The 20,358-nt window shown below is 64.1% G+C and overlaps 3 protein-coding genes across 3 annotated transcripts; 1 reads left to right on the forward strand and 2 right to left on the reverse strand.

The window, feature by feature from the left end:
• The first annotated feature begins 79 nt into the window (after window positions 1-79).
• On the forward strand, window positions 80-11,622 carry NCAPH2 (non-SMC condensin II complex subunit H2). Its single transcript, XM_054294095.1, has 21 exons — window positions 80-119; window positions 1,519-1,764; window positions 3,188-3,289; window positions 3,800-3,855; window positions 4,257-4,332; window positions 4,424-4,495; window positions 4,917-4,996; window positions 5,848-5,990; window positions 6,067-6,150; window positions 6,629-6,726; window positions 7,027-7,098; window positions 7,218-7,284; window positions 7,634-7,741; window positions 7,952-8,005; window positions 9,754-9,824; window positions 9,919-9,973; window positions 10,122-10,199; window positions 10,311-10,354; window positions 10,492-10,593; window positions 11,250-11,399; window positions 11,473-11,622. Exons 2-21 carry the CDS (start codon window positions 1,657-1,659, stop codon window positions 11,620-11,622), a joined length of 1,770 nt encoding a protein of 589 aa, XP_054150070.1. The 5' UTR covers window positions 80-119; window positions 1,519-1,656.
• An 877-nt stretch (window positions 11,623-12,499) lies between these two features.
• On the reverse strand, window positions 12,500-13,997 carry LOC128949244 (protein SCO2 homolog, mitochondrial). The gene is made up of 3 exons (XM_054294103.1): window positions 13,910-13,997; window positions 13,690-13,818; window positions 12,500-13,275 (listed from the first exon to the last, which is right to left on the reverse strand). The coding sequence occupies exons 1-3, from the start codon at window positions 13,995-13,997 to the stop codon at window positions 12,500-12,502; spliced, it is 993 nt and encodes a 330-aa protein (XP_054150078.1).
• A 6-nt stretch (window positions 13,998-14,003) lies between these two features.
• On the reverse strand, window positions 14,004-19,598 carry TYMP (thymidine phosphorylase). Its single transcript, XM_054294086.1, has 9 exons — window positions 19,452-19,598; window positions 17,933-18,135; window positions 17,758-17,856; window positions 16,888-17,017; window positions 16,696-16,814; window positions 15,928-16,090; window positions 15,002-15,232; window positions 14,391-14,531; window positions 14,004-14,176 (listed from the first exon to the last, which is right to left on the reverse strand). Exons 1-9 carry the CDS (start codon window positions 19,576-19,578, stop codon window positions 14,004-14,006), a joined length of 1,386 nt encoding a protein of 461 aa, XP_054150061.1. The 5' UTR covers window positions 19,579-19,598.
• Window positions 19,599-20,358: the final 760 nt, after the last annotated feature.

A 20,358-nucleotide genomic window follows, 5' to 3' on the forward strand; every position in this document is an offset into this window, starting at 1 on the left:
GCCCGGCGGCGCGCGGCGCTGACGTCAGCGGCGCCGTGACGTCAGCGGCGCTCGGGGCGCGTCACGGAGCGCGGGAAGGACGAAAATGGCGGCGGCGATCGGGGGATGAGGAGGGGCCGGTGAGGGGCGGAGAGCAGGGACACGGCGGGGTTCGGATCGGGATCGGGATCGGGATCGGGATCGGGACCGGGACCGGGACCGGGATCTGGATGGGGACCGGGACCGGGATCGGGGTCTGGATGGGGACCGGGATCGAGACCGAGATTGGGATCTGGGTCGGAATCACGGTCGGGATCGAGGTTTGGATGGGGACCGGGATCGGGATCAGGGTCGGGATCGAGGTTTGGATGGGGACCGGGATCAGAACGGAATCACGGTGGAGACTGAGGTCAGGATGGGGATCGGGACCGGGATCAGGGTCGGGATTGAGGTTTGGAAGGGGATCGGGACCGGGATCACAGTCGGGATTGAGGTTGGGAGCACAGTTGGGGCAGCGATTGCGATGATTTGGGGGTTGGGGTCTGGCTGGGGATCGGGGTTGGGATCAAGATCGGAACTGAAGTTGGGGTTGGGATCAGGAATGAGGTTGGGGTTGGGATCAGGAATGAGGTTTGGATCGGGACCGGGGCAGAGTTAAGGATGGGAATTGGGGTCGGGATCATCAGGTGAGCGTTGGGATACGGGATGGGATTGGGGTGAGAATCAGGGTGGGGACTGGGGTCAGGGCTGGGAGTGGGTTCCAGACTGGGGTCGAGTTTGAGGTCAGGGTCAGGGTTGGGACTGAAGTTAGGGCCAGGATCAGGTCAGGATTGGGACCATGGTCGGAGCGAGAATCAGGGAGTGGGGTTGGGATCACGATCAGGGCCAGGATCAGGTCAGGATTGGGACCATGGTCGGAGCGAGAATCAGGGCCAGGGCTGGGAGTGGGGTTGGGATTACTGTCACAGGGCTTGCAAGGGTCTTTCAGGGTGAAGAGAGAGACGAGAATGCTGACCTTATGTTCAGAAGGCTTGATTTATTATTTTATGCTATATGTTACATTATAACTATACTAATAGGAATAGAAGGAAAAGTTCTCAGAGAATTGCTAAGCTAAGAATAGAAAAGGAATGAATAACAAAGTTCTGTGTCCAGGCAGAAAGCAAGAACAGCTTTGCCGTGAGTGGTCAGTGAATCTAAACATCTACAATCACGGATCCACCTGTTGCATTCCACAGCAGCAGATAACCATTGTTTACATTTTTTTGCTGAGGCCACAGCTTCTCAGAAAGGGGAAAAATCCTGAAGAAAGGATTTTTCACAAAAGACATCTGTGACAGATCACGATCAGGATCAGGTCAGGACTGGGATCACAGTCAGAATGAGAATCAGGGCCAGGGCTGGGACTGAGGTGGGGATTACGATCAGGATCAGGACTGGGATTGGGATCTGTGTGTCGGGATTGGGATTGGGGTGGGGATTTTCCAGCCCAATCAATTCCCTGTTAGCTGGATTTGTTGTGTCTCTGTTCCCACCCAGCTGAGCTGTGATTCCTGCAGAGCTTCCCCCGGCGCTGTCCCCTGCCCTGCAGCCCAGGACAGTGATTCCCTGAGGGACCCTCCTCCACAGCTGGGAGCTCCCAGGCCGCTTTTGGGGTGTCTGCAGGGGGATCCCACCATGGAAGAGGTGGATTCCCGCTTCCTGCACCTGCTGCAGCCCATCCGGGACCTCACCAAGAACTGGGAGGTGGATGTGGCTGCCCAGCTGGGGGAGTACCTGGAGGAGGTAACGGGGTCACCCCAGAGCCCCTCGTGTCTCCTGCCCCTCTTTTTCTCCCTCCTTTTTCCTCCTTTTCTTCCTTTTATCCCTCTCCTTCCTGCTCTTTTTCTCCCTATTTTTATTCCTCCTTTTCTCTCCTTTTCGTCTTCCTTTTCTTCATTTTATCCCTCTCCTTCTTCTTTTCTCTCCTTTTATCTGTCCTTTTCTTCCTCTCTTTTCCCCTATTTTTATCCCTCCTTTTCTCTTTCTTTTTTTTCTTCCTTTTCTTAATTTTATCCCTCTCCTTCTTTTCTCTCTCATTTTATCCCTCCTTTTCTTTCTTTTATCCCTCTCTTTCCCTCTCCTTTTCTCCTTCTCTTTCCCCTCTTTTTCTCTCTCCTTTTTCCTCCTTTTCTTTCTTTTATCCTGCTTTTTCCTCCTTTTGTCCCTCTCTTTCCCCCTCCTTTCCTCTCTCCTTTTTCCTCCTTTTATCTCTTTTTTTATCCCTCCTTTTCTCCCTATTATCACTCTCCTTCCCTCTCCTTTTCTCCCTGTTTTTACCCCTCTTTTCCTCCCCTCCATGCCCCAATTTCCCAGGTGAATCCCAGGGCCATCCAGCCAGGGTGGTGGCCTTGGGGACAATGACACCTTTCCCAGGCTCTCTGCCACCTCCCCTCATCCCTGTCCCTGTGGCACCCCAGACCCTGCCAGGCTCAGCCTCTCCTCCCTGCCTGTGAGGAGTAAATTTATAAAGAATTGCCAAAACCTCACAGAAAACTCTCACAGATTTATACGTCTGTATATTATTATTATTACTATTGTTATTATTATTTTATCATTATTATTATTATTGTGCGTTGACTTAAAGTCATAAAACATAAATTACATTATTGGTAGAGAGATTGAACTAGAAACACGTTTTAAAATACGGCCTTGCAAAAGAATTTTAAAGAATTAAAATTTTAATTTAATTAAATTTTAATTAAAAGTTTTATTTTAGAGAACTAAAACTGGGAAAGATGCATGGTAGCAAGACCACATGGAGTGAAAATAGAAGTGATCAGTGTTAGAATTAACAGCAATATTAGAAGTAACATAATTATAAGTGATCAGTGTTAGAATTAACAGCAATATGAGAAGTAACATAATTAATTGTAAGTGATTGGTGTTAGAATTAACAGCAGTATTAGAAGTAACATAACTAATTATAAGTGATCAGTGTTAGAATTAACAGCAATGTTGTGCAGCAGAAGCTAATAGGGTGAAAAGTATTTATAAGGAATTGTAACCAGAAAATAAGTTAGCTTTAGTAGAACAGTGTTGAGTTTTACATCTCTTAGTCTCACCCTTCATTGAGTTGAATAATATATAACAGAATAAAACCACTTAACAGAATAAAACCTTTTCAAACACGTCTGTAAAAGCTAAACCCAAACCCTGCCCCTCCCAGCTGGACCAGATCTGCATTTCCTTCGACAACGGCAAAACCACCATGAACTTCATGGAGGCAGCGCTGCTGATCCAGGGCTCTGCCTGCATCTACAGCAGGAAGGTGAGATCGCAGCTGCTCCATCCCCATCCCATCCCATCCCATCCCCCTGAGCCACCCCGAGTCCCTGGGGTCACCCCAGAATTCCCCCCTGGCTTCAAATCTTTAACCATTAATTTCAGCTCATCCTTCCGGAATTTGATCCCTTTGTGGGTGTTGGCAGCCCCAGGGAACAGCAGGAGTTTTGCTGTTCTCCAGGGTGGGATAGAAAATCCTGTTTTGTCACAAAATCATGGCATGTTGGAGCTCTTGGACCACAAAGCCCTGGAATGGTTTGGGTGGGAGGGGACCATGGGCATGGACACCTCCCACTGTCCCAGGCTGCTCCAAATTCCAGGGATTTCCCCCAGTCTGGCCTTGGAACAGCAGAAAAAAAGGGAAAAGAGCACCAAACCCCATGGAATTGACCCCCATAATGGGAGGGGGGGAGTCCCTCGGGTGGAGGGGCTTTCCCAGGAGCTGCTTTCCCAGGAGCTGCTCCCCCCTTTTCCAGCCCCAGGTGCTGTTTTCCAGGTGGAACACCTGTACATGCTGGTCTGCCAGACCCTGGACTGCATCTCCAAGAAAAAGTGAGTGGGATTTTCCCTTCCCAGGGAGAAATTTTCCCTTCTCAGAGGGAAATTTGTCCTGCAGAATCCCTGCCCTGATCCTGGGCCATCCCCACTCCCATCCCTGCCCTGGGAGGAGCACCCCAGGTTTAGGAATGCCATCACAGGGATAACACACAGAACCAGGGCTGCTTTCCCTTCTGGTTCCTGGGGATTCAGGAGTCCAAAGGAGCCTGAGGGAGCCTTTTCCAAAAGGAAAATCCCTTCGGAATGTGCTGCCAGCTCCTCTGGACTCCCACACTGACACGGATGAGAGGGAAATCCCCATTGTTTTTTGGGATTTTCCCACCTGGGGGGGCCACAGCAGGGCTGGAGGGACCCTTGGCCCCCATTCCATGGATCCTGAGCCCGTTTTTCCCTAGGAGGGAGAAGCTGCCCACGTCCCTGGGCCCCGACGGCCGCGATGCCGACGCTACCTTCACGGAGAAGGAGGAGGAGGTGAGGCGGGCTCTGTGCTCCCTGTGCTGCTCCAGGGGGGTCCCTCGGTGTCCCTGCCAGCTGGGGTGACACTGGGGGGGCTTTCCTGCAGTTCCTGTCCCTGGATGACATCCCAGAAACCAGCCAGGCCAGCGTGGACCTGAGGAGGGATCAGCAGCCTGCCGTAAGAGGAACCAGTTCCATTTAATGCCTCCTTTTAGTTCTCCTTTCCCTCCTTTTACTCCTCTGTTTATCCCTCCTTCCTCCTTTCTTTTTTTCCTATATTCCCTCTTTTTATCCTTCCCTTTCCCCCTCCTTTTCTCTCTCTTATCCCTGTTTTTATCCCTCCCTTTCCTCTATCCTTTTTCCTCCTTTTTTTTCCTTTTATGCTTCTCTTCCCCCTCATTTTCTCCCTTCCTTTCCCCCTCCTTTTCTCTCACCATTTTCCTCCTTTTCTTCCTTTTATCCCTCCCTTTCTCCCTCCTTTCCTCCCCTCCATGGCACCATTTTCCTGGGTGAATCCTGGGGCCATCCAGCCGGGGTGGTGGCCTTGGGGACAATGACACCTTTCTCAGGCTCTCTGCCACCTCCCTGTCCCTTCCCAGGCCGTGAACATCGTTCCCCTGACCCCGATGTCCCTGGTGCCCCCGGAAGAGGGGGAGAAGAAGGAAAATCCCCTCCTGAGGTGCCACTCCTGGGATTGTCCCGTGTCCCCTCCCCTGCTCCAGTCCCTGGTGGGATTGTCCCTTGTCCCCCTCCCCTGGGTGGGATTGTCCCGTGTTGACTCCCATGGGTGGGATTGTCCCATGTCCCCTCCCCTGCTTCAGTCCCTGGGTGGGATTGTTCCGTGTCCCCTCCCCTGGGTGGGATTGTCCCGTGTCCCCTCCCCTGCTCCAGTCCTTGGTGAGATTGTCGATTGTCCCTTGTCCCCCTCCCCTGGGTAGCATTGTGCCATGTCCCCTCCTCTGCTCCAGTTGGGATCCCTGGGTGGGATTGCCCCATGCCCCTCCCCTGGGCGGGATTGTCCCATGTTCCCTCTCCTGCTCTAGTCCCTGGTGGCATTGTCCCTTGTCCCCTCTCCTGGTGGGATTGTCCCGTGTCCCCTCCTCTGCTCCAGTTCCTGGTGGGATAGTCCTGTGTCCCCTTGCCTGCTCCAGTGCCTGGGTGGGATTGTCCCACACCCCCTCCCCTGCTCCAGTTCATGGTGGGATTGTCCCGTGTCCCCTCCCCTGGGTGGCATTGTCCCATATCCCCTCCCCTGCTCCAGTCCCTGGGTGGCATTGTCCCATGTCCCCTCCCCTGGGTGGCATTGTCCCGTGTCCCCTCCCCTGCTCCAGTCCCTGGGTGGGATTGTCCCTTGTCCCCTCCCCTGCTCCAGCTGGGTCCCTCAGCACAAACACACAATCCCTGCTGGGATCTGGAGGAGCAGGACGATCCCGGGACGTGTGTGGCCGTCCAGGCCATTCCCGTGCTGCTGGGCCGTCCCAGGGCTGTCCCAGGGGACGCTGGGGACAGTGTCCTGCCGTGTCCCCGCAGCCGGCGCGGCGAGGTGCTGGCCAGCCGCAGGGATTTCCGCATGAACACCTCCACCCCCCACCCCTCGGGCGCCTTCCTGCTGGAGCTGGCCGGGCTCTCCCCCACCCACCCGCAGCAGGAGCAGCACCTGGGCACGGCCACAGGTACCGGGGGCTCTGGGGTGGCCCTGTCACCGTCCCTGCCGCTGCCAGGGCTCACCGTCACCGTCACTGTCCCCAGCAGCGGCCCCGGGATCCAGCCCCGCCGAGTGTCCGAGCGCTGGCACGGCCCTGGTGCGGGCACTGAGCTTCCGCGAGGAGGCAGGTGAGGGGTGGCACCTGCCGGGTGTCCTGGGGTCCCTCTGTCCATCCAGGGGCTGCCGAGGAGGGTGAGGGGTGAATTCATCCCTGCCAGGAGGGGACGGTCAGGACTGGGCTCTGCTCCCAGGGAACAGGGACAGGAGGAGAGGGAACGGCCTCGGGCTGGATTTTGGGGCATTTCCTCCTGGAAAGGGCTGTGCAGCCCTGGCACAGGGGTGGGGTCCCTGTCCCTGGAGGGGTTTAACATCCCTGTGGATGTGCCACTTGGGGACAGGGTCAGTGGTGGCCCTGGCAGTGCTGGGAATGCTTGGATTTGGGCTCTGGGGGATTTTCCAGCCCTTCCAACTGCACCATTCCCTGCTCCTGCCCTCTGCTGCCCCTGCCCTGGCAGGAGGAGCACCTGGGGAGATTCCTTGGCAGGCAGGGTGGGAATGGGGGGTCCTGGAAGCTTCTCCAGCCTCTGCCCATTCCCACCCCTCCAGGTGATGCAGGACCTGACGATGACGACGTTCCTGGGGTCCCCCTGGGTGATGACATGGAAGTGACCCCGGTCCCCAACGAACACATCGTTGCTCAGAGGGTCTGTGTGGGGCAGGGGCTTGGGGGGCTGCCTGTGCTCCTTCCCTGGAGCCCCTCACTCCTTCCCTGGATCCTTGGAGCCCCACAGCCCCTCACTCCTTCCCCAGAGCCTCGTGTTCTTTCTCTGGAGCCCATTGTTCGTTTCCTGGAGCCCCTCACTCCTTCCCCAGGCCCCTGGATCCCCCCACCCTAGCCCTTCCCTGTCCCCCAGTCCCTCACTGTCCCTCCCTGTGTCCCCCCATCCCTCACTGTCCCTCTCCGTGTCCCCCCATCCCTCACTGTCCCTCCCCGTGTCCCCCAGAGCTTGCCCCGGACCCGGGGGTACATCCTGCGGGAGAGACTCCCCAGCCAGGACCCCAAAGCCCTCAGCAAGGTAAGGGGGGGCCTGGAGCCAGGGAGATCCCAAATCTGAGCCAGGGAGATCCCAAATCCGGGCAGGATGGGACCCCTGGGATGCCCCAGAGCCCCTGCCCATCCTCACCCCTGTGCCAGGAGGAGCCCAATCCATGGCAGAGCCTCGACCCCTTCGGAGACTCCGAGGAGAAGCCCTTCAGGAAAGGTATTTCTGGGGAAACTGGGCAGCTCCAGGGGAGCAGGGACAGCACAACTTGGGGCGAGTCGTCCCTAGGCACGTGTCCCTCAGTGTCCCCAGTCCTAGAGCGGGGTATCCCTGCTCCCACAAGGGGACATTCCCAGCTCATGGAAGGTCATTCCCAGCCCTATGTCCCCATCCCCATGGCAGGTCCTTCCCAGCCCCACAGGGGGTCACTCCCAGCCCCACTGGACATCCTCAAGTGTCCCTGTCCCCACGCTGGGTCATTCCAGCCCCAGGACATCCAGAGGGGCCCCTTCCCCTTCCCAGCCCGTGGGGGTGGCCGCACACCCGGTGTCACCCGTGTCACCCGCAGGGAGGCCCTTCCTGGTGCCACACGGCCTGGATGATGTGGTTGGAGGCAAGAGGAAGAGGAGGGGCGCGAGGAAGCTCCAGGATTTCACCAGATGGTTCTCTGCAGCCTGTGAGTGATTCCTGTGGGATTGGGATCCAAAAGGATTTAAAAATCTTTAACAGAAGGATTTAACAGCCCTGTGTACGTGGCACTTGGGGACACGGGCACGGGTGGCCTTGGCAGTGCTGGGAGGGACTTGATGGGCTCAGAGGGCTTTTCCAGCTTTGATAAATCCATGGAGTTTCCATCCAATGATTGTTCCTGATCTGCTTCCCCCAGACAACAACGTCACAGAGGGCCGGAAAACCAGGAGGAAGGGCCCCACCTTTGCAGGTGAGGGGACACGGGCAGGGGCACATTCCCTGTCCTGGGGGACACCAGGGACTGGATCCTGCGGTGGGGAGGGCATGAGGGGAAGGGCACCCAAAATTGGGGGTAATGAGCACCAGGGACTGGATCCTGCGGTGGGGAGGGCATGGAGGGGAAGGGCACCCCAAAACTGGGAATGGACACCAGGGACTGGATCCTGCAGTGGGGAGGGCATGAGGGGAAGGACACCCCAAAACTGGGAATGGACACCAGGGACTGGATCCTGCAGTGGGGAGGGCATGGAGGGGAAGGACACCCCAAAACTGGGAATGGACACCAGGGACTGGATCCTGCGGTGGGGAGGGCATGAGGGGAAGGGCACCCCAAAACTGGGAATGGACACCAGGGACTGGATCCTGCGGTGGGGAGGGCATGAGGGGAAGGGCACCCAAAATTGGGGGTAATGAGCACCAGGGACTGGATCCTGCGGTGGGGAGGGCATGGAGGGGAAGGGCACCCCAAAACTGGGAATGGACACCAGGGACTGGATCCTGCGGTGGGGAGGGCATGAGGGGAAGGACACCCCAAAACTGGGAATGGACACCAGGGACTGGATCCTGCGGTGCGGAGGGCATGGAGGGGAAGGGCACCCCAAAACTGGGAATGGACACCAGGGACTGAATCCTGCGGTGGGGAGGGCATGAGGGGAAGGGCACCCCAAAACTGGGGGCACAGCAGGGACTGGATCTTGCAGTGGGGAGGGCATGGAGGGGAAGGGCACCCCAAAACTGGGGTTAATGGACACCAGGGACTGGATCCTGCAGTGGGGAGGGCATGGAGGGGAAGGGCACCCCAAAACTGGGAATGGACACCAGGGACTGGATCCTGCAGTGGGGAGGGCATGGAGGGGAAGGGCACCCCAAAACTGGGGGCACAGCAGGGACTGGATCTTGCAGTGGGGAGGGCATGGAGGGGAAGGACACCCCAAAACTGGGGTTAATGGACACCAGGGACTGGATCCTGCAGTGGGGAGGGCATGGAGGGGAAGGGCACCCCAAAACTGGGAATGGACACCAGGGACTGGATCCTGCGGTGGGGAGGGCATGGAGGGGAAGGACACCCCAAAACTGGGAATGGACACCAGGGACTGGATCCTGCGGTGGGGAGGGCATGGAGGGGAAGGGCACCCCAAAACTGGGAATGGACACCAGGGACTGGATCCTGCGGTGGGGAGGGCATGAGGGGAAGGACACCCCAAAACTGGGAATGGACACCAGGGACTGGATCCTGCGGTGGGGAGGGCATGAGGGGAAGGACACCCCAAAACTGGGAATTGACACCAGGGACTGGATCCTGTGGTGGGGAGGGCATGGAGGGGAAGGGCACCCCAAAACTGGGGGCACAGCAGGGACTGGATCCTGCGGTGGGGAGGGCATGAGGGGAAGGGCACCCAAAATTGGGGGTAATGAGCACCAGGGACTGGATCCTGCAGTGGGGAGGGCATGGAGGGGAAGGACACCCCAAAACTGGGGGCACAGCAGGGACTGGATCTTGCGGTGGGGAGGGCATGGAGGGGAAGGGCACCCCAAAACTGGGGGCACAGCAGGGACTGGATCCTGCAATGGGGTAGGAAGGAGGGGAAGGACACCCCAAAAGTGGGGGCAGTGGACACCAGCTCCTGCAAAGGGGAAGGGCCTGGGATGCCTGGGAGGGGTTCTGCTTTGGGGGGGCACAGAGGGGCCACCCCAAATCCCTGTTCCCAATCTCTGCAGACCTGGAGGTGCTGTACTGGCGGCACTTCAAGGAGCGGCTGGCGGCGCACAGGAAGCTCCAGAGACGGGGGGTGAGTGGGTGTGGGCTAAACTGGGGGGCTCCAGCACCCCCTTGCCATGCTCTGGGGGTGCTCAGGAGGGGCTCAGGGCTGTTCCTCCCTCCAGGAGCTGCCGAGGGAGCTGGAGCAGGAGCGCGGCGCCGACAGCGAGGATGGGGCAGGTGCTGGAACCCAAAACCCCAAATCCCCCAGCCTGGGGAGCCTTTCTTTCCTTCCTGGGGGTCTGGAGGGGTCCCAGAAGGTTGGGGGGGTCTTAGGGGGCACTGAGGGGGTCTCAGGGGACACTGAGTAGTGTCCCCATTGTGGCAGATGGGGATGATGATGATTTTGTGGAGCACGAGGACATGGAGCCTGAGGCGCCAGAGGAGCTGGAGGAAGGAAACCTGGGTGAGCTGCTGACCCTTCCCTCCCCAATTCCTTGACCCATCTGTCCCCACTCTGTCCCCTGTCCCTCCCATGCGGTGCTGTCCCCCACTCTGGTGACCCCTTTTCCCACAGACCCCCCTGAACCTGGCTACGAGGAGCTGGTGCGCAGGAACGTGGTAGGTGCTGAACGTGGGGACCTGGGAGCGACTCCAGAGGGTCAAGTTGTCCCCAAGAGGCTTGGTAGTGTCCCCAAGAGGCTTTGGGGTGTCCCCAGGAGGCTTGGGGGTGTCCCCATTGCTGTCCCTGTCCCCAGGAGCTGTTCATGGCCAGCTCACAGAAGTTCGCTCAGGAGACGGAGCTGTCGCAGCGCATCCGGCAGTGGGAGGAGCGCGTGGAGCCGCTGCTGCAGGAACAGGCACGGAGCCAGGCTGGGCTGGGGGCACTGCTCGGGCTGGGCTGGCACCTGGGGGCACTGCCCTGCTCACCATGAGCCCCACTGCTCATACCTGAACACCCAGTACCCACCCACTCTGAGCCCTGTGCCCTTCCCTGCCCACACCTGAGCACCCCGTACCCACCCCAGAGCCCCGTACCCACACCTGAGCCCCCCATACACACCCCAGAGCCCCCTGCCCACCCCTGAGCACCCCGTACCCACCCCAGAGCCCCCTGCCCACCTCACTCCACCCCTAACCCTCCCTGTCCCCTCATACCTGCAGGAGTCTCATGTTCCATTCCATGTCCATGGGTAGGGGCTGGCACTGACAGGTGACACTCCTTGTCACCTCGCTGTCCCCCAGGAGACCTGTATCCATTCAACGTCCAAGCCTACGGGCTGGCACTGACCAGTGACACTCCCTGACGCTCTCTGACCCTCCCTGTCCCCCAGGAGAACCGTGTCCCCTTCGATATCCATGCCTATGGCCTGGCACTGACAGTGACACTCCCTGTCCCCTCATTGTCCCCTTGCTGTCCCCCAGGAGAGCCGTGTCCCCTTCGATGTCCGTGCCTACGGGCTGGCACTGACCAGTGACACTCTCTGACCCTCCCTGTCCCCTTGCTGTCCCCCAGGAGAACCGTGTCCCCTTCGATGTCCGCGCCTACGGGCTGGCACTGACCGGGCGCTGCACGGAGCGGGGCCGGTGGCACTCTCTGGCCAGCCTGGTGGCCGGGCGGCCCCCGTTCGAGGTGTGCCGCTACCTGCTGGCCTCGCTGCAGCTGGTAAGGCTCTGGGGGCTCCTGGGGGGTCGCCGGCTGTGCCAGGACCCTCTCCCAGCCCGTGTCCCCTCCCCAGGCCAACGACGCGGAGGTGGAGCTGGCGCAGGAGCCGGGGCTGGAGGCGGCGCTGGACACGGCGCGGCTGCGGCTGCTCTCGGCACGCCCGGCGCACGAGCGGTTCCAGCACTTCCAGCTGCCCTCCCAGAGGGACCCCGGGCCCCAATAAACCCCCCCCCCCCCACTTTGCTAAGGACAGGCCTCTTCCCTGGGGGGGCGGGGGGTGTAATGGGATTGTGGGGAGGGGCTGGGGGGTCCCTCTGCCCACCCGCCTTTTGTCTCCCTTTGGAAAGGAGTCACTTCACTCACCTGTGCAGAGCCCCCTGCCCCATGGGACACTCCTGGGGGGCTGCAGGGGTCCCTCCCTGCTACGTGACACTGCTGAGGGGCAGTGGGGTCTGGTGGGGGTGCCTTCACCCACCCATGTTCTCCTCACAGGACACACCTCGGGGGGTCCCTCCACCTGCCTGCTCTAAATCTCCCTCACCCCAGACCATTCCTGGGGACACTGGGGGCTATCGGGTGTCCATTTCTGCTATGTGGCAGCCCTCAGAGGGTGTGGGCTCTGTCCCTCCCACAGAACACACCTGGGGGACACTGGAGGTGTCAGATGTCTCCCTCTTTGTGACACCCTTGCAGGGTGTGGGCTCTTTCAGGGCTGTCCCTCCCACAGGACACACCTGGGGGCTGTCAGCTGTCCTCCATGTGCCACCCCTGCAGGCTCTCAGGGCTCTGTCCCCGCCATGGGACACACCTGGGTGACACTGGAGGTGTCAGCTGTCCCCTTCTTGCCATGTGCCACCCCCATGTCCCTGACAAGGCAAGGTGTGGGCTCTGTCCCTCCCACAGGACACACCTGGGGACACTGGAGGTTGCCAGCTGTCCCCCACCACGTGCCACCCCTGCCGGCTCTCAGGGCTGTGTCCCTGCCATGGGACACACCTGGGGACACTGGAGGTTGCCAGCTGTCCCTTTCCCCCACCACGTACCACCCCCACCCCTCAAATCACGACAGACCCCACTCTTTGGGGGTGTGTCACGGCCGTTTATTGCCCATCCGCGGGGGGCAGCGGCTCGTAGGCGTCCATGTGTCCCCTGACGCTCCGCGCCACCTCCTCGGCCGTGCGGGAGCGCCCGTAGCAGTCCCGGAAGACGCCGTCGGGATCCACGAGGAACGTGAGCACCGAGTGATCCACCACGTAGTCCCCGTCGGCGTCGCGGGGCCCGGCGCTCACGTAGACGCGGAAGGCGCCGGCGGCGGCCCGCACCTGCTCGGGGGTGCCGGTGAGGCCCAGCAGGCGCGGGTGGAAGTCCCGCAGGTACCGCTCCAGCGCCGCCGCGTCGTCGCGCTCGGGGTCCACGGTGACGAAGAGCGGCTGCAGCGGCGGCAGCGCCGGGTCGCGCTCCAGCAGCTCCACGGCGCGGCTCAGCTTCTCCAGCTCCTCGGGACACACGTCCGGGCAGTGCGTGAAGCCGAAGTAGAGCAGCACCCAGCGGCCCAGGAAATCCGCCTTGCTCCGCGCCGCGCCCGCCGTGTCCCGCAGCTGGAAGTCGCCCTGGCCCAGCGCCAGGCGGCGGAGCTGCCGCAGGCGGCGGGAGCGCTGCCGCCGCTCCTTCTCGTGCCGCACGTACAGCCAGCCCGCCGCCGCCGCGCCCGCCACCGCGCCCGCCGCGCACAGCCGCTGCCACAGCGGGAGCCGCGGGGCGCCCGGGGGCACGGCCAGGCGGCGCCGGGGCTGGCACCGCGCCGGGCACGGCCCGGGCGGGCACAGGGCTGGGCACAGCCGCGGGATGGGGCGCAGGGACCGCAGCATCGCTGGGGCTGTGGGGAGAGCGAGGGGGGTCAGGGGGAGGGAGCTGCCCCGCCGTCACCGCGCCGTGGTGGGTTTGGACCCCAACCCTATCCCCCGAAATGCCCTCCGACTCCTCATTTCACCCCTCCTGAATGTCCCCTAACCAATACACGGCTGCTCTCGGAGCCCCCAGTCTGTTCCCCAAATGCCCCCTGACTCCTCATCCCACCCCTCCCGATACCCTTGGACCCCAACTCTGCCCTCAAAACACCCCCTGTCCCCCGTGCCCTGCTGCTCTTTCCCCCAACCCAAACGCCCGCTGACCCCGTCCCTGTCCCTGCTACTTCCGGACCCCGCTCTGCCCCTCAGACGCCCCCCGGCCCCTCATTCCCCGCTCCCGGTGCCCTCATTCCCCCCACCCGCCGTGTGCAGTCCCCGCTGACCTTTGGGGCCTCCGCCCGCTCCCCCGCGCCCCGTCCGCCGCCGGTGCCGGCGGAACCGGAAATACCGGGAGAGGGCGGGGCCACGGTGGGAAAGGGCGGAGCCACAGACAAATGGGCGTGGTCTATACCCTGCCCCACAAGGTGAGCGGGGCGTTGTCAAAAGCGGAGGGGCGTGGTCAATGTGAGGGGCGTGACCGCCCTCGTGCACTCTCCCCTTCACCCACAAGGTGGCGCCACCGCCCCGCGCCGCAGCCCTCAGACTCGGGGTGGGGGGGTGAATCGCGACATGGCCCCGGCATCGCGATCATCGCGGTTTATTGCGAGTCCCGGCACGGCCCGGGCAGGGCTCCCGACGGCACGATGGTCTCGGCCACCAGCGGCGGCGGGTCCCGGGGGGGCTCCGGGCCGAGGCACAGCGCGTCCTGCAGCTCGCGTCGGCCCTCCGGGTCCAGGGTGCCCTCGTGGTGCACCCGCAGCCAGGGCTCGCCTGAGGGAGGGGCACGGAGAGGTCATCGGGGGCTCTGATCCCCCACATATCCCTCCCAACCGGGGTGCACAGAGGGGTTTCGGGGGGCTCTGATCCCCCCATATCCTCCCCCAACCGGGTGCACCCGCAGCCAGGGCTCGCCTGAGGGAGGGGGTACAGAGGGGTTATCGGACGGCGCACGGAGGCTATGAGGGTTTCGGGGAGCCCCCCTCACCTGCCCGCAGGTGCTGCCCGGTGCCCACCAGCAGCTCGGCGCCCACGCGGGGGTTCACGGGGTCCCCGGCCCGCGAGCGGCCCGCGCCCAGGCGGTGCAGGACCCGCGCCAGGGGCAGCGCCCGCACCTGCTGCACCCAGCCTGGGGAAAAAGGGGGTCAGGGACATGGGAGGGGGGACAGGGACATGGGGGGGGGACGGGGACATGGGGGTGTCAGGGACATGGTGGGGCTACAGGGACATGACGGGAACATCCCAGCCCAGGTGGGTCAGGATATGGGCATCCCCCAGGGATCAGGGACAGCCCAGGGATGGGGGACAGGGGCCACAGGTGAGGACCCCCAGAACACGGGATGGGGAACCAGGGACCCTCGAGGAACAGCATGTGGGGCAGGGGGCTTTGGGGACCCCCAAACACGGAGGATGAGGGGCAGAGGGGTGCGGGTGAGGACTCTCAGGGTGGGGGGATCAACCCAGAGGGGTCTTGAGCATCCTGGGGAGGAGCGAGGGGATGGCGATGGATGGGGGCAGTGGGAATGGGGGGACCCTCAGCCCCCCGGAGGGGCACGGGGCGAGGGGAGGGTGCAGGATTTGGGCTGGGGTCCCTCTGACCTTCCTGCGGCGCGGGCAGCTCCTCGCACACCTTGGCCTCGCCCAGGAGCCGGCGGCGCTGCGCGGGGGTCCCGGCACAGAGACCCCGGGCGGTGTCGGGGGGCACCCCCTGCGCCCCCAGCATGGCCTCGAACGTGCCCAGGGCCGAGCCATCGTCCAGAGCCCGGGCCAGGCGCTCACGGCCCTGCTCGGCCCCCGCGGCCTTCCCGCACTGCCACAGCAGCACCCCGCCTGCAGCGCCCCAAACGGGACAGGGCTGGGACCCCCACAGGGACCCCAAACACCGCCCCACAGCTCCCCCTGCCCCATCCCGCACTGCCACAGCAGCACCCCGCCTGCAGCGCCCCAAACGGGACAGGGCTGGGACCCCCACAGGGACCCCAAACACCGCCCCACAGCTCCCCCTGCCCCATCCCGCACTGCCACAGCAGCACCCCGCCTGCAGCGCCCCAAACAGGACACGGTCTGGGACCCCCACAGCGACCCCAAACACCGCCCCACAGCCCACCCCAAACACCGCCCCACAGCTCCCCCTGCTCCATCCCGCACTGCCACAGCAGCACCCCGCCTGCAGCACCCCAAACGGGACAGGGCTGGGACCCCCACAGGGACCCACTCCTGGGGAGCCCCAAACCCTGCCCCATTCCCCCTCTGTGCCCCCAGCCCCGCTCGGCACAGGGAGGAGGGGCGGGGGCAAGGGAGAGGGACAGGGACCCCATGAGGGGACAGAGAGTGTGAGGGGGACCTCAGGATTGGGACTGGACACAGGACCCGTGTCTGCAGACCCTGGCCCCCCCGTGTCCCCCCCGTGTCCCCCCATGACCCCCACTGACCCAGGGCCGTGACCAGGTGTCGCAGGCCGCCCCCTCCCTTGTCCCCCCGTGTCCCCCCATGTCCCCCCGTGTCCCCCCGTGTCCCGCACTGACCCAGGGCCGTGACCAGGTGTCGCAGGTCGGGGGGGCCGCCGCCCCCGAGGCACTGCAGCGCCTCCAGCACCTCCAGCGCGTTGCCCACGGCGCGGCCCAGCGGCTGCTCCATGCGGCTCAGCAGCGCCGCCGTGCGGATGCCCAGGTGGGTGCCCACCTCCACCTGCGGGGACACCCAGGGGGGACAGCGGGAGGGGACAGGGATAGGGATGGACAGGGAGAACAGGTGGAGACAGTGGGCAGGGACAGGGATAGGGACAGGAGCGGGGACAGTGGGCAAGGATAGAGACAGGGCAGGGCTGGGGACACGTGGGGACAGGGACAGGGATAGGGAACAAGCAGGAACGGGAGCAGCGAGAGGTAGGGACAGTGGGAAGGAGAACAGACAGGGACAAGGGACAGCAGGCAGGGACAGAGACAGGGCAAGGATAGGGGACAAGCAGGGATAAGGACAGGAGCAGGGACAGGCAGGGGCAGTGGGAAGAACAGACAGGGAAAAGGGACGGGGCAGGGACAGTGGGTAGGGACAGAGAGAGGGCAGGGACACGGACAGGGACAGGGACAGGCAGGGGCAGTGGGAAGGACAGGGACAAGGGACAGCAGGCAGGGATAGGGGACAAGGGACAGGGCAGGGATAGGGGACAAGCAAGGACAGGGACAGGAGCAGGGACAGCGGGAGGGGACAGCGGGCACAGAGGACAGCGACACTGGGAGCGGACGGCGGGCAGGGCAGCCGGGCAGGGGTCCCGGGGGTCCCGGGGGTCTCACCAGGCTCCGCGCGAGCTCCCGCGCGCTCTCCCGGGTGCGGTACAGCGCCGCCTCCCCGAACTTGACATCGAGCACCAGCGCCGAGAGCCGCTCCGCCGCCTTCTTGCTGAGGATGGAGGCTGGGCCGGGCGGGCCGGGGGTCACCGCCTGCCCGCGCCCCTCCCGCGCGGCCCCGCGGCCCCGTGCCCGTACCGGTGATGAGCGGCAGGCTGTCCACCGTGGCCGTGACGTCGCGCAGCCCGTAGAGCACTCGGTCCGCGGGCACCAGCTCCGCGCTCTGCCCCACGATGCAGCAGCCCACCCGCGCCAGGATGTGCTGCATCTGCGGGAGCCGTGTCCCGGCGGGACCCCACGGACACCCCATGGATACCCCACGGACACCCCACTGACACCCCACGGACACCCCATGGACAGACTACTGACACCCCATGGACAGACCACTGACACCCCACGGACACCCCATGGACAGACTACTGACACCCCATGGACAGACTACTGACACCCCATGGACAGACCACTGACACCCCACGGACACCCCATGGACAGACTACTGACACCCCACGGGCACCCCACAGACAGACCACCGACACCCCATGGACACCCTATGGGCACCCCATGGACACCTCATGGACAGACCACTGATACCCCATGTACACCCCATGGGCACCCACACAACCCACGGGCACCCCACTGACATCCCATGGACACCCCACGGACACTCCACTGACACCCCATGGACACCCCATGGACAGACCACTGACACCCCACGGACACCCCATGGACACCCACACAACCCACGGGCACCCCAAGGGCGCTCCCCATCCTCTCCTGCCCCTTTTGGGACCCCCGTGAGAACCCACAACCTGTTGGCACCGGTACCCCATCAGTACCCCATGGCATCCACCCCCATGGACCCCCCACAGTCACCCCACACCCCCCGGGTGCCCCAGAGGGACCCCATCATCACCCCCTCCCCTCTGGAGCCCCCCGAGCCCGGTTCCTGCAGCGTGTGAGGGTGCCCGTGGCGTCCCCGTCCCGCACCCATCACCCCCCGTCCGTCACCTCCTCGGGGCTCTGGGACACCCGGAACCCGGGAATGGCCTCCAGCTTGTCCAGGGTGCCCCCGGTGTGGCCCAGCCCGCGCCCGCTGATCATGGGCACCTGCGGAGGGGCACGGGTGGGCACGGGTGGGGCTCGGGGACCCCCCGTGCCCGCGCCGTCCCCGGCTCCCCCTCACCTTGCAGCCGCAGGCGGCCAGCGCGGGGGCCAGGGCCAGGCTGACCTTGTCCCCAACGCCGCCGGTCGAGTGCTTGTCCACCAGCAGCCCGTGCCAGGCGGGCGGCCAGGCCAGCGCCCGGCCCGAGCCGGCCATGGCCCGGGTCAGCGCCAGCGTCTCAGCCGCGTCCATGCCCCGCAGCCGGATGGCCATCAGCATGGCGCCTGCGGTGACAGCGACCGGCCGCGTGTCACCTCCCCGGTCCCCTCCCTGTCCCCAGCCCGACCCGCGCCCACAGCCCAATGCCATCTGCGTGGCACCCGGGGGCACCGCAGTGCCCTCCCCAGGACCCCCACCCATCCACACCCCCTGGCCGTGACCCCCTGCCACATCCTGGGGTCCCCCTCTCTCACCCCCATCGTCCCCTGCTCATGACCCCCTGCCACGTCCTGGGGTCCCCCTATTGTCCTCCCAGGGTGGTCCCCAAGCCGTGTCCCCTGCCCAGGACCCCCCGGCACATCCCGGGGTTTGTTTCCCTTGCTGTCCCTCCCTCTGCTGGGACCGCCCGCTGGCCCGGTGTCCCCTGTGCCCATGGATCCGTGTCTCTCCCCTGTGCCCGTGTCACTCCCCTGTGCCCGTGTCACTCCCCTGTGTCCGTGTCACTCCCCTGTGCCCATGGATCCGTGTCTCTCCCCTGTGTCCGTGTCTCTCCCCTGTGCCCACGTGTCTCTCCCCTGTGCCCGTGTCACTCCCCTGTGCCCGTGTCTCTCCCCTGTGTCCGTGTCTCTCCCCTGTGCCCGTGTCACTCCCCTGTGTCCATGTCACTCTCCTGTGCCCGTGTCTCTCCCCTGTGCCCATGTCACTCCCCTGTGCCCGTGTCACTCTCCTGTGCCCGTGTCTCTCCCCTGTGCCCATGTCACTCCCCTGTGTCCATGTCACTCTCCTGTGCCCGTGTCTCTCCCCTGTGCCCATGTGTCTCCCCTGTGCCCGTGTCTCTCCCCTGTGCCCGTGTCACTCCTCTGTGCCCGTGTCACTCCCCTGTGCCCGTGTCACTCCCCTGTGCCCGTGTCTCTCCTCTGTGCCCGTGTCTCTCCCCTGTGCCCGTGTCTCTCCTCTGTGCCCGTGTCACTCCCCTGTGCCCATGTGTCTCCCCTGTGCCCGTGTCTCTCCTCTGTGCCCATGTGTCTCCCCTGTGCCCGTGTCTCTCCCCTGTGCCCATGTGTCACTCCCCTGTGCCCATGTGTCTCCCCTGTGCCCGTGTCTCTCCTCTGTGCCCGTGTCACTCCCCTGTGCCCACGTGTCACTCCCCTGTGCCCGTGTCTCTCCTCTGTGCCCATGTCACTCCCCTGTGCCCGTGTCACTCCTCTGTGCCCGTGTCACTCCCCTGTGCCCGTGTCACTCCCCCGGCCGTGTCCCCCCGGCTCTGCCCGCGCTCCCCACCCCGTCCCCGTCCCATCGGCGCACCCCCGGCCGTGTCCCCCTCCCGCTCCCTCCGCTGCCCTCCCGCCCCCGGTGTGTCCCCCGTCCCTCCCGCCCGCACCGATCTGTCCCTGCTGGGCCGTGCCCTCGGTGACGCCGCGCACGAAGCTCCGGATCTCGGCGTCCTCCAGGCGCTCCCCGTCCCGCTTCTTGCGGATCAGGGTCGGGAGAGGGCTCGGGGCGTCCATCCCTGCCCCGGACAGCCGGCACCCCGGTTTGGGACAGCTGGCACCGCGATGCGGCAGGGGTCACAGCCCCAGGTGGCGCCGGTGGCACCGGAGCCCTCACGGTCGCACCCCGAAGTGGCACCGGTGGCACGGGAGCCCTCACGGTCACAGCCCCAAGTGGCACCGGTGGCACCGGAGCCCCCAGGGCCGCGCCCCGGTTGCTCAGCGCCGCCAGCCCGAGCCCGCGGGGCCGCTCCTGCCCCGGCGCTGCCGGGACCTGCCCGGTGCTGCCCGGCTGGCCCCGGGCCCGGCCCCGTGACCGCTGCCCGCTGCCCGCGGGCGGCTCCGGCCGTGGACTCTGAGCCCGGGACAACGAGCGGGGCACGGGAGAGGCCGCGGCGGGGGGCGGCACGGGGGTGGCACGGGGGCGGCACGGGAGTGACACGGGGGTGGCACGGGGGGTGACACGGGGGGTGGCACGGGGGGTGGCACGAGGGTGACACGGGGGTGACAGGGGGGGTGACACGGGGGTGGCACGGGGGGTGACACGGGGGGTGACACGGGGGGTGACACGGGGGCGGCACGGGGGGTGACACGGGGAGTGACACAGGGGTGGCACGGGGGGTGACACGGGGGCGGCACGGGGGGTGACACGGGGGTGGCACGGGGGGTGACACGGGGGGTGACACGGGGGTGGCACGGGGGGTGGCTCCCGGGTCCCTCATTCGCCCCGGACACTCGCAGGTGATGCCCAGCCAGGGATCCCCCCCATCCCACAGACCCCACAGAGTGGGGGACCCC

The sequence above is a fragment of the Melozone crissalis genome, unplaced genomic scaffold, assembly GCF_028551555.1.
Source record: "Melozone crissalis strain CALT ecotype California unplaced genomic scaffold, PUWL_Pcris_2 ptg000208l_1, whole genome shotgun sequence".
Lineage (NCBI taxonomy): Eukaryota > Metazoa > Chordata > Aves > Passeriformes > Passerellidae > Melozone > Melozone crissalis.